The sequence below is a fragment of the Clarias gariepinus genome, chromosome 3, assembly GCF_024256425.1.
Source record: "Clarias gariepinus isolate MV-2021 ecotype Netherlands chromosome 3, CGAR_prim_01v2, whole genome shotgun sequence".
NCBI classification, from domain to species: Eukaryota; Metazoa; Chordata; class Actinopteri; order Siluriformes; family Clariidae; genus Clarias; species Clarias gariepinus.
Genome location: NC_071102.1, coordinates 6178428 through 6201261, shown reverse-complemented (window position 1 = coordinate 6201261; position 22834 = coordinate 6178428). Strand labels below are relative to the sequence as shown.

Here is a 22834-nt window from a genome sequence, read left to right as displayed (position 1 = left end):
ACCGTCTGAAAAGCAGCTGAATGCTTTAACAACAAAGCCACAACTTTCCTTTGCTGCTGTGGTTAGGTGGATGAACATCACTCTGCTGCTATCTGCTGGGATCACACATGTAATACAGCTGCAAGTGCAAAATAGTACATTTAATTAGTTAGCTGGTACTATTAATGTTTGATGATTGTTATATTGAGTGAGAGAATTCTAAGGGAATTCTCACTCACTCATGGTCATTTACACTGCTTTAACCTGTATGGGTTAAAGGGTTGCAGGGGGCCTCACTATCCAAGGAGACTTAGGGCACAAGGACCAAGTGCAATTCTATTATAGGGCACACATACAGTACAGACACCGACTCACTCATTCTCACACTATGGGAAATTTGGGAATGCCATTTAACCCAAATCTGTGTGTCTTTGGACCGTGTGAGGAAACCGGAGCAAATCCACCAAGCACGGGGAGAACATGCAAATTCCAGAACCGAAGCAGGAATCGAACCCAGACCTTGGAGATGTAAGGCGACAGTGATATCCACTAAAGCACCTGTGCCACCCGAAGGAATTGTGTTATAGGAAATAGTCTGCATAGATTACTATTGGCTGGCCATAACACTCATATGTGCTGTTTGTTGTTATAATGGTTTTCCACTAGTTTTTGGTGTAAGAAATTTGTTTTTATCAGCCACATGAGTATTAGTAAGGTCAGGCACTGATGTTGGGTGAGGAGGTCTGGGGTGAAGTCAGTGATCCAGTTCGTAGCAAAGGTATTTAGTGGGGTTGAAGTCATGGCAGGACAGTAATTCTTCTACTATTAGCATGGAAAACCCATGCCTTCTTAAAGCTTGATTTTGCTCAGGCACATGATCGTGCTCGGATAGATTTGAGATTATTTCCAGTGAAAATGGCAAATTGCAATGTTACAGTATTTAAAGTCATCCTGAACGTTTGTTTGCATCCAACATTGTGACCACAGTCTGTAAAAGAACCACGCTTAGCGTAAATATATACATTTGGGAATACAAAAGCGTTGATATAAACCTGTGATTTCAACCTCTGCTTTCTCAGCTGTGCTGTTGTACAGAGCAGATCATTGATTCCTGACTAATTTGAAGTACTGTGCAAAAGTGGTAAGCTGCCCCTTGTTTATTTATATTAAAATTATGAAAATTAAAACAGAGAAATGGAAAAAATATTTTACTGTGGCAAACTGCTAAAGATACAATTTTAAAATTATTCGTTTATGTAATAACTTCAGCAGCAACCTCATTTCCCTCCTCGTCTGTTCCAACCGCTCAGCATTCAGCATCACCGGTATACTAATCACCGGCCTGATCATATCATCTGTCATCATCTGTACCTGGTTCATGCTTTAAGTTAGATATTTTTTTTTATACTTTAATGATTCAAAGGTCACTGTGTGGCTTAGAAAACATTAAGAAAAAAAAAACATTCATTTGAAACTGCTGAGGCAAATGGGTAAGGAATGTTGGCTAAGGAGAGCGTATGCTTTGAGAGAAAAAAACATCACTGCAGTAAATATTTAAAGACAAACAAATAAATAAATGTTGCATGATAGTTATTTAGCTAATTTGTAATAAATAATTTAAATTGTATTGCTGTACTGTAGAGTAAGAAAAAAAACTTTTATTTTGAAACCCTCGCGCGCGTGTGTGTTTTTCCCGGAAGTACGTCATCTCTGTATCTGGTTTACATCTGATTCATGCCTGTTATTGCCGTCCAGGCTGTTCGTGTTGGAGAGCATCTTTATTCCCGCTAAGTTTACAGTTAACGACTGAAGTAGCCGTTCAGTTTGGAGTAATAAATGCTGTAACTACCCGCATTAGCGGTCAGTTTGGGAGTGTTCGCTGCTCGCTGTGTGTATTCAGGGTTTCAGTTGGAATAATAAAAGCTGCTTTGTGATCCTCAGCCATCAGCTGCAGTGTGAAGAGTAAGGCATCTCTCCACTTCTGTTCCACTCTAAACCTTCTCTTTATATAAAAAAATGTTGTGCTTTTGCTTTACTTTACTGTTCTGTTCCTGATAGTTTGATTTATAATGGATTTTCCTCCCTAAAGTCCTGAGATGTGAGCTCTGGAGTCTGGGGCAGGTTTAGTTTATTTAAAAAAATAATAATAAATAAATACTTTCAGCAAACCAGCCAGTTAAAATAAAATGGATAAATTATTATTTTTTAATTAAGTAAGTTAGCATTTACTTAATAATAGTTATAATTAGTTACTTATTCATTTACTGCATCTGATGATAATGGTGATAAAATGCACCGATCTGTTTTTATTGTGTGCTAAAATATCAATATTTCACTGTTTATGAAAAGAAAGAAAAAAACATTCAACCAGTGTTCAAAATTCCAACATGTGAGGTGACGGAGATGTAAAATGTAAGATTTGTTTTTAGACCCTGGTAAATATTGTGCCGAATTGTTGGCACTGTGGCCTTCGATTCAAATCGATCCAGGGTTTGATTCGGTCTTAGGTCTGTGTTCATGAAGTTTGCATGTTCTCCCCGTGCTTGTTGGGTTTCCTCCTTCCTGAGAGTGTGTGTGTGTGCTCTCTCATGTGTGTGCCCGGCAATGGATTGGCACCTCATCCAGGGTATACCTCGCCTCGTACCCCGTGCCTTAAGTCTCCTGAGATAGGCTTTAGGCCCCCACGACCCTGTATACAGAATAAAGCGGTATAGATGATGAGCGAGTGAGTAAATATAATGTAAATGTTTAAAAAGGGAGAGAACCCAAGGAAAAATTTATTTAATCAAGTAACTTAGACTTTTTTGTTCTTTAATTCCTAATAGAATTTTATTTAATAATAATATAAATCTTATTTGTGCAAAAGTCTTAGGCACCCTGTTTTTTTTTTTTTTTTTTTTTTTCCTTTGATACAATCTTTATTATATGTGTTTATTTTATGACTTCATTATTAGGTCAGTACAAAAACAACAAAATCAGATTTCCAAACATTAGTACGGAAAATATCTGTAGCCCAGAAAAGAAAGCAGCAAATTATGTAAAAGGTCACTCTTTGGATGAAAAAAGGAAAAAAAGCCTTTTAGTTTTGCATGCATGGAAAAATAATTAGGTGCGACAAAGTCCTCAGAAGCACTGAGGCTGCTTCTGCAGGATGTTCAGTAAAACTATGCAGCTCATTTCCTTATTAAACTGGACAAACTGTACCTGAGACTATATTTTAAGCAATTAGTAACTTGATTCCATTAATTACTGCTTTTTATAGTATTTTTTTGCATGTAGAAACTATTTTTTTGTAGATATCCTTGATCTTCAGGAGTTATTTGTATGTTATTTGCGATAGAGATAACGTATGATGACGCAAAAACAGGTTTAGCCTACTGACATCTACATTTATTTATATAGAGATAAGGCATTCCTTTACCTAATTATTAAAATTCAAGTAAATTACATTACAACGATCTGAGTCTATCTGGCATGCAGTGTAACATGGCATGCAACAATTAACCTGTGTACACATAAAAAAAGTGTGGAGCCACTCTTCATTTTTTCATATTTTTGCCTTTAAAGAACCAGACTTGGTTGTATTTCTTTTTTATATATTCTTGAGGAATAATTTCCTAGACTTCCTGTATAGCTTTTATATGATTAGTATACTGGTGATGCTGAATGCTGAATAATTGGAACAGACAGGAGGGGAAATTAGATTGCTGCTGAGGTTGTAACATACACAACCAATTTTTAAGTTGTATCTTTAGTCACTTTGCAGCCAGTCACAGTAAAACATTTCTTTACTGTAATCTTTATCATTTAAAGTAATTTAAAATAAAGAAATAAAGGGTGGTTCAAGACTTTTTCACAGTACTGTACATGAAGTTAAACATATCCATTAGCTTTTAAACTGAAGTCTTATGGCTCATGTAGTGTGGGGAAAAAACCTACTCTGTGATAAATGAGTGAATGAATAAATACTTAAATAGATCATGTAACATGAATGATAATTCATGTCTTGTCACCGACAGCTCTCCCAGCTGAACATGATGTGTTTTCATGACGTGCATGTGTAACTCCTGAGCATGGAGATGGTGTTTGTCAGCAGTCAATACTTCAGGAAGAAAAAACCTAAAGCATTAATGGAGAAGTCGATGAGCCGGTGATGGACACGAACAGACTGCAAGCATTTTTAACGGTAGAAGATGGCAAAGACTGAAATGAGGTGAAATAAGTTACAGACACTCTGATGGACAGCCACTCGTGAATAAGTAAATAGGTGAGTTAATTCTGTTATAATGATAATAGGTATGCAATTCAGAATTGTGTATAAATTTACAGCAGAAAACAATTGAAACCGGCTTTAGAGCAAAACCTATATTCTTTTTCTTTATCAAGATTTTTTTGATGAATGCATATAGCACCCTTTTTTTTTTTTTGCTTGCTCAGCATTTCCTATGCCAAAATTAGACTTGTAATGCAGCCATAGTGCTCATAATTATTTTACTGTCGTAGCTAAAAGCACAGTAGAGTGTGTTTAGAATTATTTAAAAAGTGTGTGCTTCTGTTTTAACGCAGGAGTGCCTCAGAGACAGGAGAACTCGGGTCTCATCTCATGGACCTGTGCAGCAGGAACTCAAACCGCACGGTGCCTCTGAACGATGGCGTGCCCAGACAAGCCGACGTGCCCCTGTGCTCCAGAACGAATGGGTGGAGCTGGCCTCCTCACCCCTTCCAGCTGCTGGCATGGCTTCTCTATCTTTATTTTGCAGTCATAGGCTTTGGAGTTTTCATTCCGCTGCTACCGTCACACTGGATCCCAGCCGGCTATATTGTATCCTTTGTGATGAATTTGGATAAATGGGATACAACGTAGAGGTAGGAAAATAATCCGGAATAGTACATGCATGTTTCGGTTTACATATAAGTTTAACCCTCATATTGCGAAATAAAGGTTGCCAGATCACAGACAAAATCCCAGTATTGGAAAACTACTAAAACCAGTAAACAAACAGCTCAAATAATAACAGACTAGACTTCATACTGGTGCTCAAGTATTAAGTGCCTCTGTGGATTGGACTGGTTTGTCCGGCGCATCCCATAGGTGCTCGATTGGATTAGTGTAGATATGCACATATTTTGTGTCACTAAAATAAGGCAATGTTTTTTGTCTATTAGCAAGATGATGAAAAAGGAGCTGAATGTTAATACCATATTAAGAAATATAAAGAAATAAAAAGAAATATAAAGTATATGTAAACTTACAAGATTTACAGGACCCTCCATGGGTTATTCTTCTCTGCTTTTGGCCACATACAGTAGTACCAGTAAAAGGTATTTATTTTTTTCCCTTTTATATTTGACTCTGATTTACATCCTTCAACAGTTACTCGACTTTAACCCAGTGTTCAGTGTACAGGCATCACATTTGTTTGCCACCTGCTTGTGCACCTGACTGCTGTCTCCATCGACCCTGCGGACAACAACGTCCGAGCAAAGAGTTACAGGGGACCCCTGCCTGTGTTCGACCGCACGAAACACGCACACGTCATCGAGAACTGCCACTGTTACCTATGTGAGGTGGATGTGTACGTATGCACTGAGCGTAGCGGGAACATTTCCTGGCCTGTCCAAAGCAGTGAAGCACTAAGAGAGATTCTCTGAATGTTGAAAATGAAAGAGCAGTGTTCATCATGCACTCCGTTCAGCAAATAAAACCAACTCTAAAGTTATTAGATAAGAGTTTGCCTTTAAAACGAGGGAATAGGAAACATGCAGAAGTGTACAGTGTTTGCTATGAGCAGCTACCACGCTTCACATCTCTTATCTACTAAGCACTCTACTAAGAGCTTTCTCTTGAGTCTGTTTTATTACCAGGATTTACGCATTTTTTGTTTTGTTTTGTTGTTTTCAGAGGGCCGAAATCCAAACACTGCAGCGCCTGTAATAAGTGTGTGGCCAGTTTCGATCACCACTGCAGATGGCTCAACAACTGCGTGGGCAGCAGAAACTATTGGTAAGACCTTGTGAATAATGAATACCCAATATGTTGAGATTGTTAACGCAGGAGAGAACAGATGGCTTCTCATGATGCCTTGTTAGCTTGGCACTTTTCAGTTTTGCTACAGAGAGCAGGACTGAGAATTACATTCCTCATAAGCAAAGCCAAAATGAGGATCTTATTAACATTTACCGTAGCACGTTGAGATTTTTATTTTAATTTTTTTTAAAGTACAATAGAACCTTGGATTACAAGCATAATTCGTTCCAGAAGCGGGCTCGTATTTCAAAACGTAAACCAAATTAAATTTCCCCGTAAGAAATAATGGAAACTCAAATTATTTGTTTCACAGCCCCCAAAAATAAATACATAAAATATGTAAAATATTTTCATATAATAATATATTTAACAACGAAATATAAAGTAAAAATAAAACAAATTAACCTGCACTTTAAAAATAAATCCCAGACAGATAAGTGTTTCCGTTTGTGTGCGCAGGCGCTGTGTGTGTACAGTATGTGTGTATGTGTTTGTCTAATGACACTTGATTAAGCGACACACTAACGGAATCACTGCTGTAAAGTAAAAATAGAACAAATTAGCCTGTGCGTCTATGCGAAGGCAAAAGTAGGAGGGGTTTGTGTGTGTAGCGCAAACAGCGTTACTCGCAATCCGAGGTTTTACTGTATGATTTTCTTTTTATGATTTCAACTCATGATTTAAAAAAATTATCATGCATGAAATTAATTATCACTTTTATATTTATAAAGATTTATAATAGTATGTTGTTCCGTAGTTCTTAGTGTCCACTTTTTTGCTCTATTGCAGGGTTTTTCTCAACAGTGTCATATCCGCTCTCCTGGGCATATTTTTAATTGTTATCATCGCCACTTACGTTTTCATCGAGTTCTTTTTGGATCCATCGAAGCTTCGATCTGACAAACACTTCCAGCAAGGTAAAGTGTTCTGATATGCATCAACCTTACAACACAAGGCATTTCCAATTTTGTAACTATTCACTGTGAGGGGCCGTTTAAGTAAAAACCGGGACTTGTGATGAAATTTCTGATGTAAAACTGATCGATGAATACGGAAGACTTCAAGCACAGTATGGTGATGAGACTTAGCTGCAGTGAAGAAGATGGCTATACACATGTGAATGCTTGGACATGTTTCGGCCATTAAAGGAGTTCCTGGGAGGCCAGCGTTTCAAACGTGAAGCAAACAGACCGATTATGACTCGGACATACTGAGTGAACTTTCTACCTTGATGGCATCCAAGCACTATTGAAAATGCTTGCATGCTGTAAGTGCATTAGTGTAACAGGGGATTATATATTTTCAATCTCATTAACTGTTTTGCTATTCTGCACAATCAAAAGTCCAAGTTTCACTTGAACACTCCTTGACCACAAAAGTTGTGCCTTGGTTTTCAAATCTGGATTGATCTTATTGCTTGGGATGGAAAGCTGAATTATATTTTAAGCAAATTTGTTCATCCGACTTTTTAAGCCTGTACAAATTCCATAGCTCTTAAATATTTTGCTACACGCTTTCCGCTACATCCTGCTAAATGAATTATAAAATAGTTATGCATGTTTGTATGTATGCATTTATTCATTCATTCAGTTGCAGCTGCTTCTGGTTTGATTAAATGTTTTTTTGGTGATGTATATTTATGTACTTGTGCCGATCACAGTAACAACACATGCTGAATAGTACTATTATTAGACAAAGCAATTATTTGTTCATCCTCACTGGATTTCCTATAATCTGACCTTTAAAACTATTTTAAATTTAATAAAGAGTATAGTGTAGTGTGTAGCTGACTGGTAAACACTAAAATCAGATAATGCACGTTTATGTGACTCATATTCCTCTTTGTGTTTTTCTTTGCCTCCCACCTTTATGCCTCCTACCTTCAGTGAAGAATGAGTCTGTGGTATGGTTTGTGTTCTTGCCGGTGGCTCCAGTATCTACAGCAGGTCCAGCCATCCCCGCTCTGGCAGGAGTAACAATCACCATGGGGCTTCTTTCCTCATTGCTACTCGGCCATTTGCTCTGTTTTCACATCTACCTCAGTGAGTGCGCTATATCCAGTATCATATAGGCTTTCCATATAGACCTGTTTCAGCCTTTCTACTGTACACCTGCTGCTGTGATTTATTATCAAAATAATCACCCTCTGGCCAGTCGCAACTGAGAATTAGTTAGTGTGTTGACCACTACGCCACAATGCCGCCGTGGTGTAAACAATAGTAATATGTTTGTAAGCTAATTGCTATCTAGAACATGGAGAGGCAACTTCTATATTAAAAACAAACATTGTTTTTGTGTTATGCTGGAAAATATGTCAAGATGTTAAGTAGATAGTTGGAAAGCAAGCCATAGTTCAGTCACGATCACTCACTTTAGTTAAGCACCACGCAGGGCATATTGTTGCTTAAACCTGATGAGTCAACAAGTTTATATTTAGACAGCATTTCCTAGGCTGTGTGTGTTGGTTCATTGCTTATTGTGAACACAATACAGTTCAGAAGCACACTGCCAAAATAAAGATGCTTCTTTTTAAATCTAAATAATTTTGAATTCTAATTACTGATGAGTGATTAGTAATGACTAGAGTCCATCATTGTGACAGTTGTAATTATTGAGTCCCGATTAACAGTAAAATAACAAACCCTGATTAATAATCAAGTAAAATTAGACTTTTGGAGGAACTATCGAGTGCTGTTTGTGATTGCAGTGTTTATCAGTGTGTGTGTAAGATAGAGATTTTATGATTGTTGACTGTAGGCACCATCGGTACTGTAATGGGTTTGACCCATATTGCACAGGCAGCACCATAAAGCACAGCCACGAGGCGAAAAAGGGCAATTTATTTAGCTAAAATTGGAGACGGAAAGGTTTGAAAAGATAGGGAATGAAAGAATGTGCACGTGCCGATCTGGTGGGCAGTGCCCCGCTGACATGCGGGCATGGGCTGGCAAGCGATGGGCAGAGTGGCTTCGTCCACTCGCGCTGACTCTCGGCGAATAGCCGGACCAGCCCCTCCCAGCTCTCTCTGTGGGCGCGGCCTTAGACGGGAGTCCTCTCCGATGTCAGACGTGATCCTCCCTGCGGCCTTTTCCTCTCCGGCGGCAGGGTCACCATAATCCGGCTCCATTGTGAAAGCACGAGCTCGCGGCTGCCCTCGTTGCAGAGTTCAAAGGCGTACTCGCCTCTTTGAAGTCTTTGGAGCGCGTTTTATTGCCCCGCTTGCATGCCGCTCTTCTGCAAGTCCAGTCTCCCAACAGACTCCGAGCTGCTGTGTTTTATAGCGTGGGGAAAAGCCCGGAATCATTAGCAGGTGATGGTTTACCAGCCGTACCTAATTCCACACCTTCGCACACCTGCAGATAGGGGGGCGCCTGTCTAGTGAGCGAGGAGCGCTATTGATTTGGGTGCACGCCGTGACAGTATTTACAAATATTTTCATCTTAAATAAATTCAGAGGAATGAATGTGTTGAAAATAAAAAGGCTGGGGTAAACAATTTAAAGAAAACAATTATTTTAAAGATTTAGATTATGATATAAATATATGTATATTATTCAACATTTTAAAGGAATTAATACTTAAAATAAGTATATTTTATTTTTTTAATATCATTTTAGAACAATACCAAATATCAATACAGTACTGTGCAAAAGTATCCCACCATCCTTCATTTCTTCATGTTAATTTAAATAAAATAAATGACAGCAAATGTTTTACTGCAACAGGCTGCAAAATGCTTAAAGATGCAATTAAAAATAATTGGTAAGCACAGTAGCAAACTCATTTCCTCTTTTGTCTGTTCCAGCCACTCAGCATTCAGGATCAGTGGTATATTAATCACCGGTGTGAACATCTGTCATCATCTACACCTTACTGGTTCATGCCTTAAGTTAGAATTAAGTCAATTAAGTAATTCCTTCTAAAGATAAAGTTATTTATAGTTATTATATATATCTTAATTATATTTTAGATATCTTAAGTTATTCCTCTACAACTGGTTAGGTATAGGGATTGGAGTGAAAATGAGAGCCATGAAGGTCCTTTAGGACGCTTGGGGAACTATTGCTCAAGACTACATATAACATAAAAAGATAAAAGAAAATCTGGCTGTTTGTAAACAAAATATAAATAAATAAGGAGGAGTCAAGACTTTTGCACAGTTGCCCATATTTAAAATATTATTCTATAAAAGTGCATTGTGATTAAAGGTGGCCGAAAAAATTATCACCAAGGTTTAATACCTTTTCATACTTGTAATTAATGTCTAGAAATGTGATATATTGTTATTAAAAAAAAGTAAAATAAAACTTAAAAAAAATAACTCGAAGCAGAAAACATTTTTACTATAATATCCTCAGTGGCATAGCAGTTGAGTGTGGTTGATATTAATTGAGTGTACTTGCATAACAGGAAACTTAGTCCATGCCACATAGAGTGAAGGATAATTTATTTTTATTTTTTTTTGCGTTTTACCAGGAAACCCTCGGTCAAACAGAAAAATCACTTGAGCATAGTGTGTCAGTCTAAACTGCTTTCAATGTAAAATACAGCAGCGCATCATGTTCAGATGTTTCCCTAGACCACCGTGCAAATTCTAATTATTCACTAATCGCTTTGTGTTGGCATGTTATTTATCTCTCTTCATCTCTTTTCTGTCAGTGTGGAACAGGCTGAGTACCTATGAGTACATCGTTCGTCAGAGGCATCGACCGGACACAAGAGACATTAACAATGGCCCCTCAGGGAATGAGCCTGGAGTTCCCAAGATAAACGTCATTAAGGTGAACAAAACAAACACACAGGTTTCGAATGAGCTACAAGTAGATGTTCAAGGCCTGTTTACACGCAAAGGTCCCAATTACTGGAAATCTTCCCTGGTTGTGTTCTCAGGCTCGTATATGTAAACTGAGTCACGTCAGGTTTATGGGATGTTCCTAACGGGCTGTTATTGTGAGTTTAGTCGCTTAAGTCATTAACTTTAACGGTTTTACAATCATTTTATATTCTAGCCAGTGAAAGATGCTAGTTATTAGGTTAATATATAAAAAAAAATATTGCAAGCTGGGTAAACATGTGACACTGTGTTACATATGGATGCAGTTTGCTCCATGGCAACCAGGTTGTTTTGAATTGTCACGGTTCATTCCATCATTTCAACAAATTTTGGCAGAAATGTCTCCGCCAGGCGTCAGGGAAAATCTCAGTCGGATGCCATGATGACGTCTTGCAAAAGATTTTTTTTATCCACTTTTACCAGCATGGCTAGGAGGTCTGGTTGAGTCTGTGCTCCATACAAGTAACTTTGTGTGTAAAGTTGCTTGGACAATGGTGTGATGTGAGCATGTGAACACCCACCCTACAACATATGATTCTATGGTTGCAAATGCATTTTTTCAACCTTAGTCTTAGTGACTTACCCATAGTCTTCAGTGTAAATGTGGATGTAGAATTAGATACCAAGATGGTAAATTTGTGCCTTTCACAACAAAATAGTGTCGTGCATTCGTGCAAATTTTGATCTCGGTTTCTATTTAAGGATTAATTATGGAATTATTCTTTCTTTTCATTGCTATGTGCGAATTTTTCAATAAAAGCGGGAAGAGGAAGATGAAGAAGCTCATTCAGTTACAGTTTGTCACCCCAAGGGGGCACTGTAACTTCAGTATAACAAAAGCATACATGAGTTGAGGGGGGAAAAAAGTGAAATTCTGTCTCAAATTTTGGATGACAATCAAGATAATAAGAATAATTTATTTTCTTCAGTGAAATTGCTGTACAAAAATTCATTTTGAGTAAGATGTCTTTAAGTCTCCAAAACCTGCCGGATCCGGCTGGGCATAGAGTCAAATAGAGTCAAATCTGCAGTACTCTGGTACTCACTCAATCCATGCCTGCTTAATTGCTTCCTGGAGATCATGAGAAGACAGTTTTATGACTGCTACTGCCTTCTCCACCATTGTCCAACAGTTTTCTTCTGGGTTTAGGTCTGGAGGTGACTCAGGCCATGGCTCCAGGAGTTGAATGCTATTGTCACGTAGGCAGTTTTCAGCTAATAGCACAACTCTTCAGCCAAATAAACTTGAAGTAATTACTGAGATCATCTGTTTTGTTCTCATGGAGAGCTATAATGCATGGCATATGCTGTCTTAAAGCTTTTGGACACAACTGTAGAATCAACTCATAGTACACTCATTTGTAATTCGCTGATCTCAGCAGCTGCTGCTTTTGCCTTTGCTGTCTGTATTTCTTGCATCTGAAATGGTTAAACAGGAAATCTGTGATTAAAAACGTGTTAAAAAACCTTTGATACTGAAATGTTTTCATCCATAGACTATATCTGGTTCCAAAAAGCTCTTTGTGTCGCTGTTTAAAAGCATTATATAGAAGTGGATGTGCAGGTGCATAAAAATCCATTTACTAATGAGCTGAATTGAAAGAGCTTTATATTCAGTTTCAGGCCTACACCTATGTCCTGAAGGTAAAGGTAAGCCTTAAGCAAGACAATGCTGATGGTGAAGCAATAGGGTGATCTACCATCCTGAACTATAGTGGGCTGGTACGTGCTTGGAGGTTTAATGCCATAAATTTGAGTGATCGTGCATGGTGCAGGACATGTTTTTTGAAATGTCGTCTCATCTGCATCGTGTCTCTACCTCATAACCAGCCTTTCTGCAATCCAAGACCTCGACTTGCTTACTGAAGATGAATTCCTAGTAGGAGTTAAATTTTCTGAGAAATAAGTCAAATGTCTGGTTTTACTTGTAGGATGTGAGCTACTCAGGAACTCTAGGCTACACCAATCCTGACATGGAGATGGAGGAACCCGTCACGAGGAGCTCACGTGGAAACCCAGAGTAAGACAACTGAACGCATATTGCTTACATGTAAACAAGACCGGCAACAAGACGGTCAAAATTCATCTTAAAATGACTTCAGTCGTTAATCAAGTTTAATCCTTAATTAGGTTTTAGCAAAAACTATTTTAATTCAGTACTCGCGATTGCATTGTACTTGTGCTTGCAGAATTAACAATTGTATACGATATTATTATACAATTACATCTAGTACTATGCAAAAGTTTTAGCCACCCTGTGTCTATGGATTTCTTTTTCCTTTTTTTTTTATTCTATGACTTTAAGTAAAAAAAAAAAAAAAAGATCTGTTTTTCAAACATCAGTAGTCCAACGCAAAATTAAAAGTAAAAAAGTATATATATATATATATATATATATATATATATATATGCCAGAAAAAAAGCAGTGACCACTTTCCAGACACAAAAAAATAAATAAATAGAGGAAACTGAGTTTGCATGCAATAAAGAAACACAAAAGGTACAACAGTCAAATTCCTCAGAAGAACTGTGGGTGGTTCTGCAGGATGCTCAGTAAAACTTACTAGCTAATTTCCGTATAAAACTGTACACAGTGTTCTGAGACTAAAAGGGTCCTCAGTGCGTCATCACTCCAAATATTTGTTTTTTTAATTGGAGTTTCCCTGGCATCATAGTTTTGTCTTTTTTTTCCTTAAAATTATTAATAATATTATTATTTTATTTTATTTTATTTTTTAAAGACATCAGCATTTATTTGCATGTGCCTTAGATTTTGCACATTACTACTGCATATCCAGCAACTGTTTGTCTTAAATGTCAAATGTAGTTTTTTTTTACACTTGTTTGCAAAAGAAATTTTTTAATTGAGCAAAAACTAAAATAATTGCGCCATGGGTGCCATAACATTTTCACTGCTCAACTGCTTCAACTGCTCAGGCTCCGTATTTATTTATGTATTTATATATCTTTTAACTTTACTCTAGTTGGCTCAAATCAATCAGAGCTTTAAGTCTGTTGAAAGAATGATCGTTTGGTGGCTTATTGCTGTGTTTATTTTTACTTTTCCACATAAAGCTACATTGCTTCACGTAAGGACGTTACAGTAAAATGTTATTTTATTGTATTGAGCAAGTCGGTACTAGATCAGTGAGATTCGCTAGAAAGGAAATAAAATGTAGCTTATTAAACAGAGAAAACCTGTGGTTATGCCAGGAACTAAATTGTGATGGTGACTGTTTTTTTTTTATTTTATTTTTTTTTTGACAGTTCTGCTTTTTGCCAGCATAGGGCAAAAAAAAAAAAAGTGATGTGGCGTCTGCGTTTTTAATCCGTATCACATCCAGGGCTCTATCTCTACTTAAACCAGAGTTAAGCTGAACATATTTAGCAACTGTTTATTTTATATAGCTCCGTGAGAGGTTTTGAAAGTGTGACAGATCTCAATCTTTAGTTCAGTGGTCACATTTTGAAGCTGGCGTGCACACGACCTGTAAGAATGAAACCCGAATGTACTTTCGCAATAGCAGGCATTTGTTGTGTTGTCATGGTGAGCATTTAAAACAACACAAACAAAGCGTGAATCCGGTTTGCTTTCCCATGCCTCTCATGACAGTTTGCACATTGAAATGGAGAAGGAGAAGGCGAAAGAAGATGAAGAAGGAGCATTTCCCTGAAATTTCAACTGCTACACTGATTAAATGTGAAAGGTCAAAACAGTCAGGCAGCACTAATGAATTAACTGCTCTTTCAGTTGAAATCCTACCTAAGGATTTGTAATCAGTTATCCTTGTTGCAAGCATTCCCTTTTACCGGGAATTGTTTCGAAACATCTTGGCGATCTCATTTTAACTGAAATCAAGAGATGGTGAGAGAGTAAGCTTTATCACCTAATGGGAATCACTAATAAGATTAGATCACTTGGCAACTTTAACGGACATGCTGTGTGTATTCATATCCACAAATAGAGGTGTGTGTTTGTGTTTGACCTATCACAACAAGTGGAATGTTTTAACTAAGGGCTCAAATTGTCAACACCGTTTGCTATCATTTGTGATGGATAGCTGTAAAGATTGATGGAGAATTAAAATCATTTTGTCCGTCTTTTACGATCATACTTTACTCAACATGGTCACCTTACAAAGGGCTGTAACAAAACTGAATACAGTATGCTGGTTTATTTCACGTGGTTGTGTACTGTCCTAATCCGAGGCCGTGTCTTCTTACAAAAGGTTGTACGTTAACGGCAGGATCAGACGCTCGCGAGAAAGAATGGCTGATGAGGATCTCCTCCCCACTGTGTCCACGGAGCAGAAACCAGCGCCTCGTCCGTCCAAAAACACTCAGGTTTGACTTAGACTATACAAGGGTCACGTGGACTACTCGTTAGGGAACCAGGACGGACCATGTTGTCGCACAAGTGGTGTGGCTATTTGGAGATGATAACATACCAGGGCTTTCATACAGTAATAGGCGTCTCTCTTCAGATTTTAGTCAAATCTAAAGTTGTACAAGAAAAATGATATAATTCATTAAAGGTTTCGTGCTTGGATATTTCTTTTACAAGTTAACACAGATCTCAGAGCTCCCACAAAGTGTGTGTGCGTGCATGCCCGTGCGCTGTGAAGGATTGGCATCCTGTCCAGGTGTCACCCACCCATGTGCGCTCCTGGAATAGGCTCCAGGTCCACATGGCCCTCTCCAGTTTAAGGAGTATAGAATATGAATGAGCAAACTCTGCCCAAAACATACAGTAAAAGAATAAAAAGCAGGATTGTTTATTTCTGCATGAACCCTGTCCCAAGATACTGGTTAGATATGAGCGTACAAGTCCATACACAGCACCACTTCACTCAGTTCCGAAGCTAGGGCAAACAATGGAATTTTATCTCATTACACCCTCCCTGTGGAAGGTCTACCCATATATTGAGTTAGATTGTTTATTAAACAGGAAAATAACTAGACTATACCTGATCCATTATGTTTAAGTTTAAGCTACTGTTCTTTTCTGTTTTTTTTTTCTTTAGAAGAAAAAGAAGAAAGTGCATAAAATACCAGCAGAAGTGAACAATGACCGAGTCACAGAGATGAGCAGAGGCAGACCCATGGCACATCATTCAGCTGAGCAAGGTAACACACAAACACTAAGACACAATCAGCATTTGTGTTTAGTTGATGATTTATATAAATTAACAACCAAAATCTAAATGCCTGGTGTATTTCTCTAAGGTTTATCACTTATAAAATAGAATAGTAGTGTGTTTTCACGGTAGGCACGATTGATTTGTACCGTGCCCAGGAATGAGGGCTTCCCCACTTCACACATTGTTTTTGTTCTCCGTACTCTGGTACACTTACGTACTTACACACTCCGATACAGCAGGTGACAGTTTGCACCTACTTGCTTTGTGAAGATGAGAACGATGATGTTAACTCTCGTACTATGCCTAATGTTTATGTTTTTATGTTGTTGTTTTTTTGGGGATGTCATTTTTTTGGGGATGTCAAGAGCAAACGCTTTTTAGTGCCTTTCTACTTGATCAGCTATGGCCATGCAGTTTAGAGGATGAGATCGATGTACATATTTCAGAGGAGATCAATGTCACCGATGATGTCGTGTCTTTACAGCGATCCACTTCCGTGCTCAGGTGAACGATTGTGTTCTTGCTGATAAAAAAGAACCAGACTTTGGGGTCCAGTGTTCTCGGAAACGATCCTGGAACCCTAATGTGAAAACAACCTTTAAACACCCTGATGCTTGCAGTACTTTTCCAAAAAACACTTGTGTTTATCCGATGCATAGCTTGTTCACATCTTTAGAAACTAACGTGGCGTGTCCGTACGTGCCCGCAAGATGCAAAATGCATGTCAATGGTAGGGACAGTGTCGTCAGCAGGCATGTCAAAAACAGCAGAATGTTTTAAAAGAAGTTCTGCACAATTTCCTTCACCTGTACGGTTTATCTTTACCACTGCACGGTGACAAATATGCTTGTCAAAACAGTTGGCAGAAGAGAAGTTCCGTCTCAAATGTCAGCTTAGCTACTTGTCGCTGCATTTGTTTTCTTCAGGCAAAATTGTCTGATTTAATTCTCCCGGGTGGCACAGTGATGTGGTGGTTAGCACTGTGGCCTCACGCCTACAGGGTCGAGGGTTCTATTCTCACCTCGGGTCTGTGAGCATAGAGTTTTCTCACCGCGCTTCTGGGTTCTAGCATTCCCTGTAGTATGTGTTTTCCCCTGTGATGGATCGGTATTCTGTCTTGGGTCTCCCAGTCTCCTGGGATAGACTCCAGGCCTTGTATATTGGATAAAGATGAGATTAAGTACAGTTTGTGAACAAATGCATTTACAGTGTCGGCACCCTGTCTTGCGCCCAAGTCATTAAAATGACAACATAAGCTCGGTGTTAACTTCGTGATTTTTAACTGACCTTCCATGGTTTTCTGCCACACTGTGTGACAGTATGACAGTTTTGCAACAGAGTGGGTCCTTCTTATTGAATCTTTTCATAAACACCAATCCATATTTAAGTTTTTATTATAGTTCAGGGGTTCTCTATTTACAGGGGGGAAATTCCATCTATATGGCAAATTTGTGATAGTTTGTGTTTTTCCTTTCGTGGAATTTTGGTTGGTATCTCATACTAAATTGTTATTGCATCACAGTTTTAATTATGCAAAGTGAAAAAGAAATGTTGCCACCCCCACTCTAAAGTGTGCATGTAAGACAAACAAAGGTAAAAAAACGTGTTAAACTATCTTTCACCTTACATCAAAATTTGCAGTTATGGAGTTGTTTTGTCTTAGGAAAGATGTTTTATAATTATCCACTGTATAACTGTCTTTAAAGCAAAAAAAAAAAACTACTGGTAATGGTGTATGGGGTAATTTTCCCATGTGGTGGGATGTTTGCATTGTGATAGTCGCGGCGTTCTTTGTGAATCATAGGCATTCCATCCCAATCATGTTTTCTTTTTCTATGCGCAAGCAGTGTGTGTTATCTATCCTCAGTCATAGTGTTCTGTGGTGTTCATTTCTGTTACTAATTACAATCTGTGTTGCCATATTATAAATATCTCACTTTATTTTAGTGAATAGTACCATTCTGCAGTGCTGTTTGCATTTGTTGTGCGAGTAGGCAATACTTTTGTACATTTTGACTTTGTGCATCCCGATCCCTAGAGTCCTCCGTAGCCGCTGCCACTTTGTCCTCATCCCTAAGCCAGCGACTCCCTTTCCCAGCATTCCCTGTGCGGGTGACTCTTCCCCCTCTGGCTCCTGTGCAGGCTGCCGGCCCCCCGGCTGAGTACCACTCTGATTCCGCAGAGTCTTTGGAGGAGATCCCTGTAGCTCTGGCACGCCTGGGCACCGCCACGCCGGCACGGGCGCCCATCACTACAGTCAGCCAGTCCTCCGCTACACAGCGTGTTTTGCTCCAGCCATTACCGTCTCCGCAGCCCAGGACCAAAAGGAAGGCTGCATCTCGCAAAGCTGCGGAAGAGAGATTCGAAATGGCATCCCATAATCCTTTTGTTTCCGTCATTAAAAGAAGCGAAGAGACTACTTTAACTCTCAATGGAGCTAGGGCACAGGACGGACTCGGTTATGTGGGAAAACGCAAGCACACAAGCAAGAAAAGAGGCACAGAGGAGGCAAGACTCCACACACCACTCGCGTAGGAATACAAAAAGGCTCGCTAAACTTCCCAGAGATAAGCTGCATCATAAAATTAATAATCCAGTGGCACTACAATCTCAGTAGCAAAAAAAAAAGAGAAAAGAAAAAGACTCTATGCAACCAACACTGAGTATAGGCTTTTGAACGTACAGATTTTTTTCAGATATATATGCTGTTTCATTCATTTCAATGCTTTTTGCTAATCACTTCTTTCATCGCATTGCACAATTGTATTTGTACTTTTTTTTATTTATCATTACAAAACTATTAATTCATATTGAATGCCAAAGCTGATGTATTGTGTACAGTCTATAGCAGATTGAAATATCTGTTGACTGTTGCTATAAAAATGTTTTTATTATTATTATTTTCATAATTCCTGTATGTTTAGTCAGTCATTTAATGTTGGTTGTTTTTACAGTGGCACATTTTCTCACTTATGACTAACTTATACTTAATGTTCAATGTTTAATGTTTCTTATACTGAACTGTCACCCATTCCTTAAAGCAGGACCCAAGTCCTAAATAAAAGGCCAGGCCCTACGGTTCTCCTTACGGCCACACTCATGACACTAAGTTGAGATACTTTTGAGTAGGCCTATGGCGTGTGAGCAAACCAGGCGCGATGTAACGCCAAGTATTTGTAGAGATCCTTAAAACCGCATTACCTTCCTGTTCTGACTAAGCGTTTAGCGATACCAGACGAGGGTCTTCACAGTTATTACTCACTCAGGCACTTGTGCTCAAACATTTCCTGTTAATTAAGATCAGACTTATCGTTTTAAATCATGTGGGCTTCACTAAAGAATCATTTTCTTTCGGGATTTGTTTTACGAAGCTGTTATTCGAGCTCTGTTTGACAAGTCTATTAACTAATACAATTTACGACGGCCTCTGCTTTTTTTTGGACAATCCCACATGCACACGCGAAACGCTTAATCAATCCCACCATTTCGCACTTTTATTATTCCTGTTTGCACCTGGCCATAATATTTTTTAATAAAATGAGCTAGCTGTGTTGGTTAAGCTGTAAACATATTAGTGATTAAACCGCTGTGACACTTAGTGAGGTTTTTACTGATGAATGAATATATAAATCAGCACAGTGAATACCTTGCACAGTGGACGATGCTACCATGCTGAGTATTTTGGTCTTTCTTTATATATTTTTTTTTGTGTGTGAGGATCTTTAACCGGCAAGTGTGGCATTTGAGACCGGAACCTAACTATGGCTACGTTCACGTTAAAGTCTCTTTGTTCAATGATCGGATCACATTTGCATGTTATGACAGTTCACATTCATAATTACAAATTAATTTATCCGACCTTAAAAACATCAGATTTGTGGGTTCAGACAGCTAAAAAAAAATTAGATTTGTTTCAAATTAGGGTAAAAAATGTAATTTGAGTCACTTCAGGCTCATAGTGTAAATGTACCTTTATTTCTTCCTATGCCTTTTCTTGTATGGTAAATTGATGCAGTATTTTCTTTTTGTAAGCTTCACAGTCACTATATATTTTCTATGGATTAATAATAAGGGGGAAATAAAATAAATTGTTTGTTGTTTTGTGTCATATTATGTATGTCTTGACAATACTAATAGATAGATCAGGCCAGTTTTAAGATAATTTCTAATAATCACAAAAGGCATCTTGTTTTTGGACTGACCTTAAAAAGATATTTTCCTGCATTATCCAGTAATGTGGAGAGAGTAAAAGCGCACCCCAGTCTACTCTCAGTTCAGATGAAGCTGCCCTGATTTACATGCAAATGCACTTGCAAGAAGTAAACAGACACACAAATTGTTATGATGAAATCTATGTAACAAATTTAACATTTTTGAATAAGTAAGGTTTCCTCGCCCAAGTTGTTTTTACTTACTTACTCACTCATCTTTTATACCGCTTTATCCTGTATTCAGGGTCATGGGGACCTGGAGCCTATCCCAGGAGACTTAGGGCACGAGGCAGGGTACACCCTGGACAGGGTGACAATCCATTGCTGGGCACACACTCATTCACACTACAGGCAATTTTGGAACACCAGTTAGCCTAACCTGCATATTCTTGCACTGTGGGAGGAAACCGGAGTACCCGGAGGAAACTCACCAAGCACGGGGAGAACATGCAAACCCCATGCACACAGAGACGGGAATCGAGCCTGGTTGGGAATCGAACCTAGACCCTGGAGGTGCAAGGCGACAGTGCTAACCACTACACCACTATGCCTATAGGTTGTTTTTAAAAGATCTTAAAAACACAATTTCTGCACTATAATTCTGTTAACAGTAAAAAGGGGATTTCCAGAGATAGTCCAGCTGTTTAAGTAAAAAATTAGTAGTTGTAGTTATGTCGTCAAATTTTGGCACATTGGGGTCAGTAACCATTCTATAAACAGACATCAGTTTGAGTAAACCAATCAATAATCGATTTTAGTCAATAAGGGTTTTAACCAATCATTACACTCATGTTTCCTGGAGAAAAAAAATCAATCCCACCACCGTTCATTATTACTTTACCTAGAGTATATTAGACATACTGTATGTACATCAATTAGGATGACTTGCATAAGACTAACTAAATTTATTAACGTTACAAACATGACACAGCCATCAAAGCTAAGTTTGTTTGTATGTCAACTAGTATTTATCATTGTACACATACTCATTACAGATTTTACATACCACTCTCTTCATGTTAAGATTTTCCTTTATTGGTGGTTTACTAAAACCAAAGTACACCCACATTATGGAGCTGCTTTTTTCTCCAGGAAAATTATATAAAAGGACACTTTGACATACAGTACATCATCCGCTATTTTATACAACTGTATTGTGAGCATTATCGGCATTATGTGCATGCATGCTTCCATTACACAGCAGCTGTGAAATCTCTTGTATCTGGGTTTTTTAACATTTTTAATAATCTGTTACTTGTGAAACCTGCTCTCTTGTACAGCACTGTAACACATTAAACACCTTTTTATCCAATTCCTGTATTCCGTCTCACGCTTCCTGAAGCTTATTCTAACCTTAGATGGTCAGTGTTCTACCCAACATGCCTGCACATGACAAATCAGAAGCTTGTCGTATATAATAGTCCCACATGTGGTCAGATTCCTGAATGCTTCCACTGAGGTAAGCACACATGGTGTGGGAGTACTTTAAAACATCTGTCCCTCCCAAGTGGTGCCCATGGCAACACGAAAAATACACTCGTCTAGAAATGTGGGTGCACGGCAGGTTAATGGGAAACAAGCAAGGGTTGATGTAAAACCGTATTCATCCTGTAAACTGTTATTGAGTTTGTTCTCATGGCTTGAAACAAAGCTGTTGCGGCCAGTCAGGATTCCAGAACGGAGTAATGAAGCCGGAATTAGCTTTTAGCCCCATGTTACGGTTACATGACTCCTGAGGCAGCTTACATGAATAGAGTTCAGCTCTTTTGGTGGGGCTGCTTCCGTTTCAGGGTAATTACCTTCATATTGGACGAATCACATCGCAATCAGAAGACATGGTACATTTAATCATTGCAACTCGTTCCATTTTTACAGTTGTTTTTGTAGCCTGTATTGGTTACGAATTCTTGAGGTAGTTGTGGATTTCATACCTTGACCTGGATCTATTGTTTTGTCTCTTTGAGTTGGTCAAAAAGGTGACCATGAAGAAAAAAAGAAAAGAATAACTAAAAATATATGTATATATATCCAGTATATGCATATACACATTAATATATATATATATATATATATATATATATATATTACTGTGTCCTCCACGTACTTTGTATTTACAGTAAATTATCACATTGATTTGTTCTGTTGAGTCATGTCCATTGCCACGCCCATCTCGAGGGCAAAAGAGCTGTCTGCTGTGACATAATCTGGCCCATAACTGCTCATAACGTCCCTTTTACTCAACATTTTGATTTAAATTATGGCGCAGGTTTAACTTCAGGCAAATACTGAAATACGTTTAATTAAATTCTGTCCAGCCAGTCATATGCCACTGCATGATGCTGTGACAAACTCAGCTGGACAGACATACAGACATACAGGAATACAGACAGACATTTTTCTGAGACATGTTTTTAGGTATGTAACATGAAGATAGCATTGGAAGAGCGAGTTGTGACCAATGTACTGACGAAACCTCTTTTATTTATATAGATTTAGAGATTATTATTTTGTAGAAAGATTCCTCTATGACCACATGGCAGATGCAGTAATTTTTGGGGTTATAAAAATTAAATAAATAGTTTATTTATTTAATCTTATGACACACAATTTGTGTCATAAGATTGCTTTATAAAAATACTATT

The 22834-nt window shown here is 38.2% G+C and overlaps 1 protein-coding gene across 2 annotated transcripts; it reads left to right on the top strand.

Moving 5' to 3' along the window:
* Positions 1–1736: 1736 nt before the first annotated feature.
* On the top strand, positions 1737–21504 carry zdhhc1 (zinc finger DHHC-type containing 1). Of its 2 annotated transcripts, none has more exons than XM_053493217.1 (12): positions 1737–1941; positions 3999–4246; positions 4549–4801; positions 5380–5555; positions 5882–5983; positions 6797–6924; positions 7894–8049; positions 10666–10787; positions 12772–12860; positions 15070–15184; positions 15865–15967; positions 18020–21504. In XM_053493217.1, the coding sequence occupies exons 3-12, from the start codon at positions 4583–4585 to the stop codon at positions 18514–18516; spliced, it is 1707 nt and encodes a 568-aa protein (XP_053349192.1). In that variant the 5' UTR covers positions 1737–1941; positions 3999–4246; positions 4549–4582; the 3' UTR covers positions 18517–21504. The 2 variants fall into 2 exon arrangements, with proteins under 2 accessions (XP_053349192.1, XP_053349191.1); XM_053493216.1 differs by having other exon boundaries at positions 4546–4801.
* The last annotated feature ends 1330 nt before the right edge of the window (positions 21505–22834 follow it).

Coding starts and splice junctions, on each gene's coding strand:
- zdhhc1 (XM_053493217.1), top strand. CDS start 4,583: ATGGACCTGTGCAGCAGGAACTCAAACCGCACGGTGCCTCTGAACGAT. Junction 5,556..5,881: donor TACCTATGTGAGGTGGATGT/GTACGTATGCAC, acceptor TGTTGTTTTCAG/AGGGCCGAAATCCAAACACT. Junction 5,984..6,796: donor GTGGGCAGCAGAAACTATTG/GTAAGACCTTGT, acceptor GCTCTATTGCAG/GGTTTTTCTCAACAGTGTCA.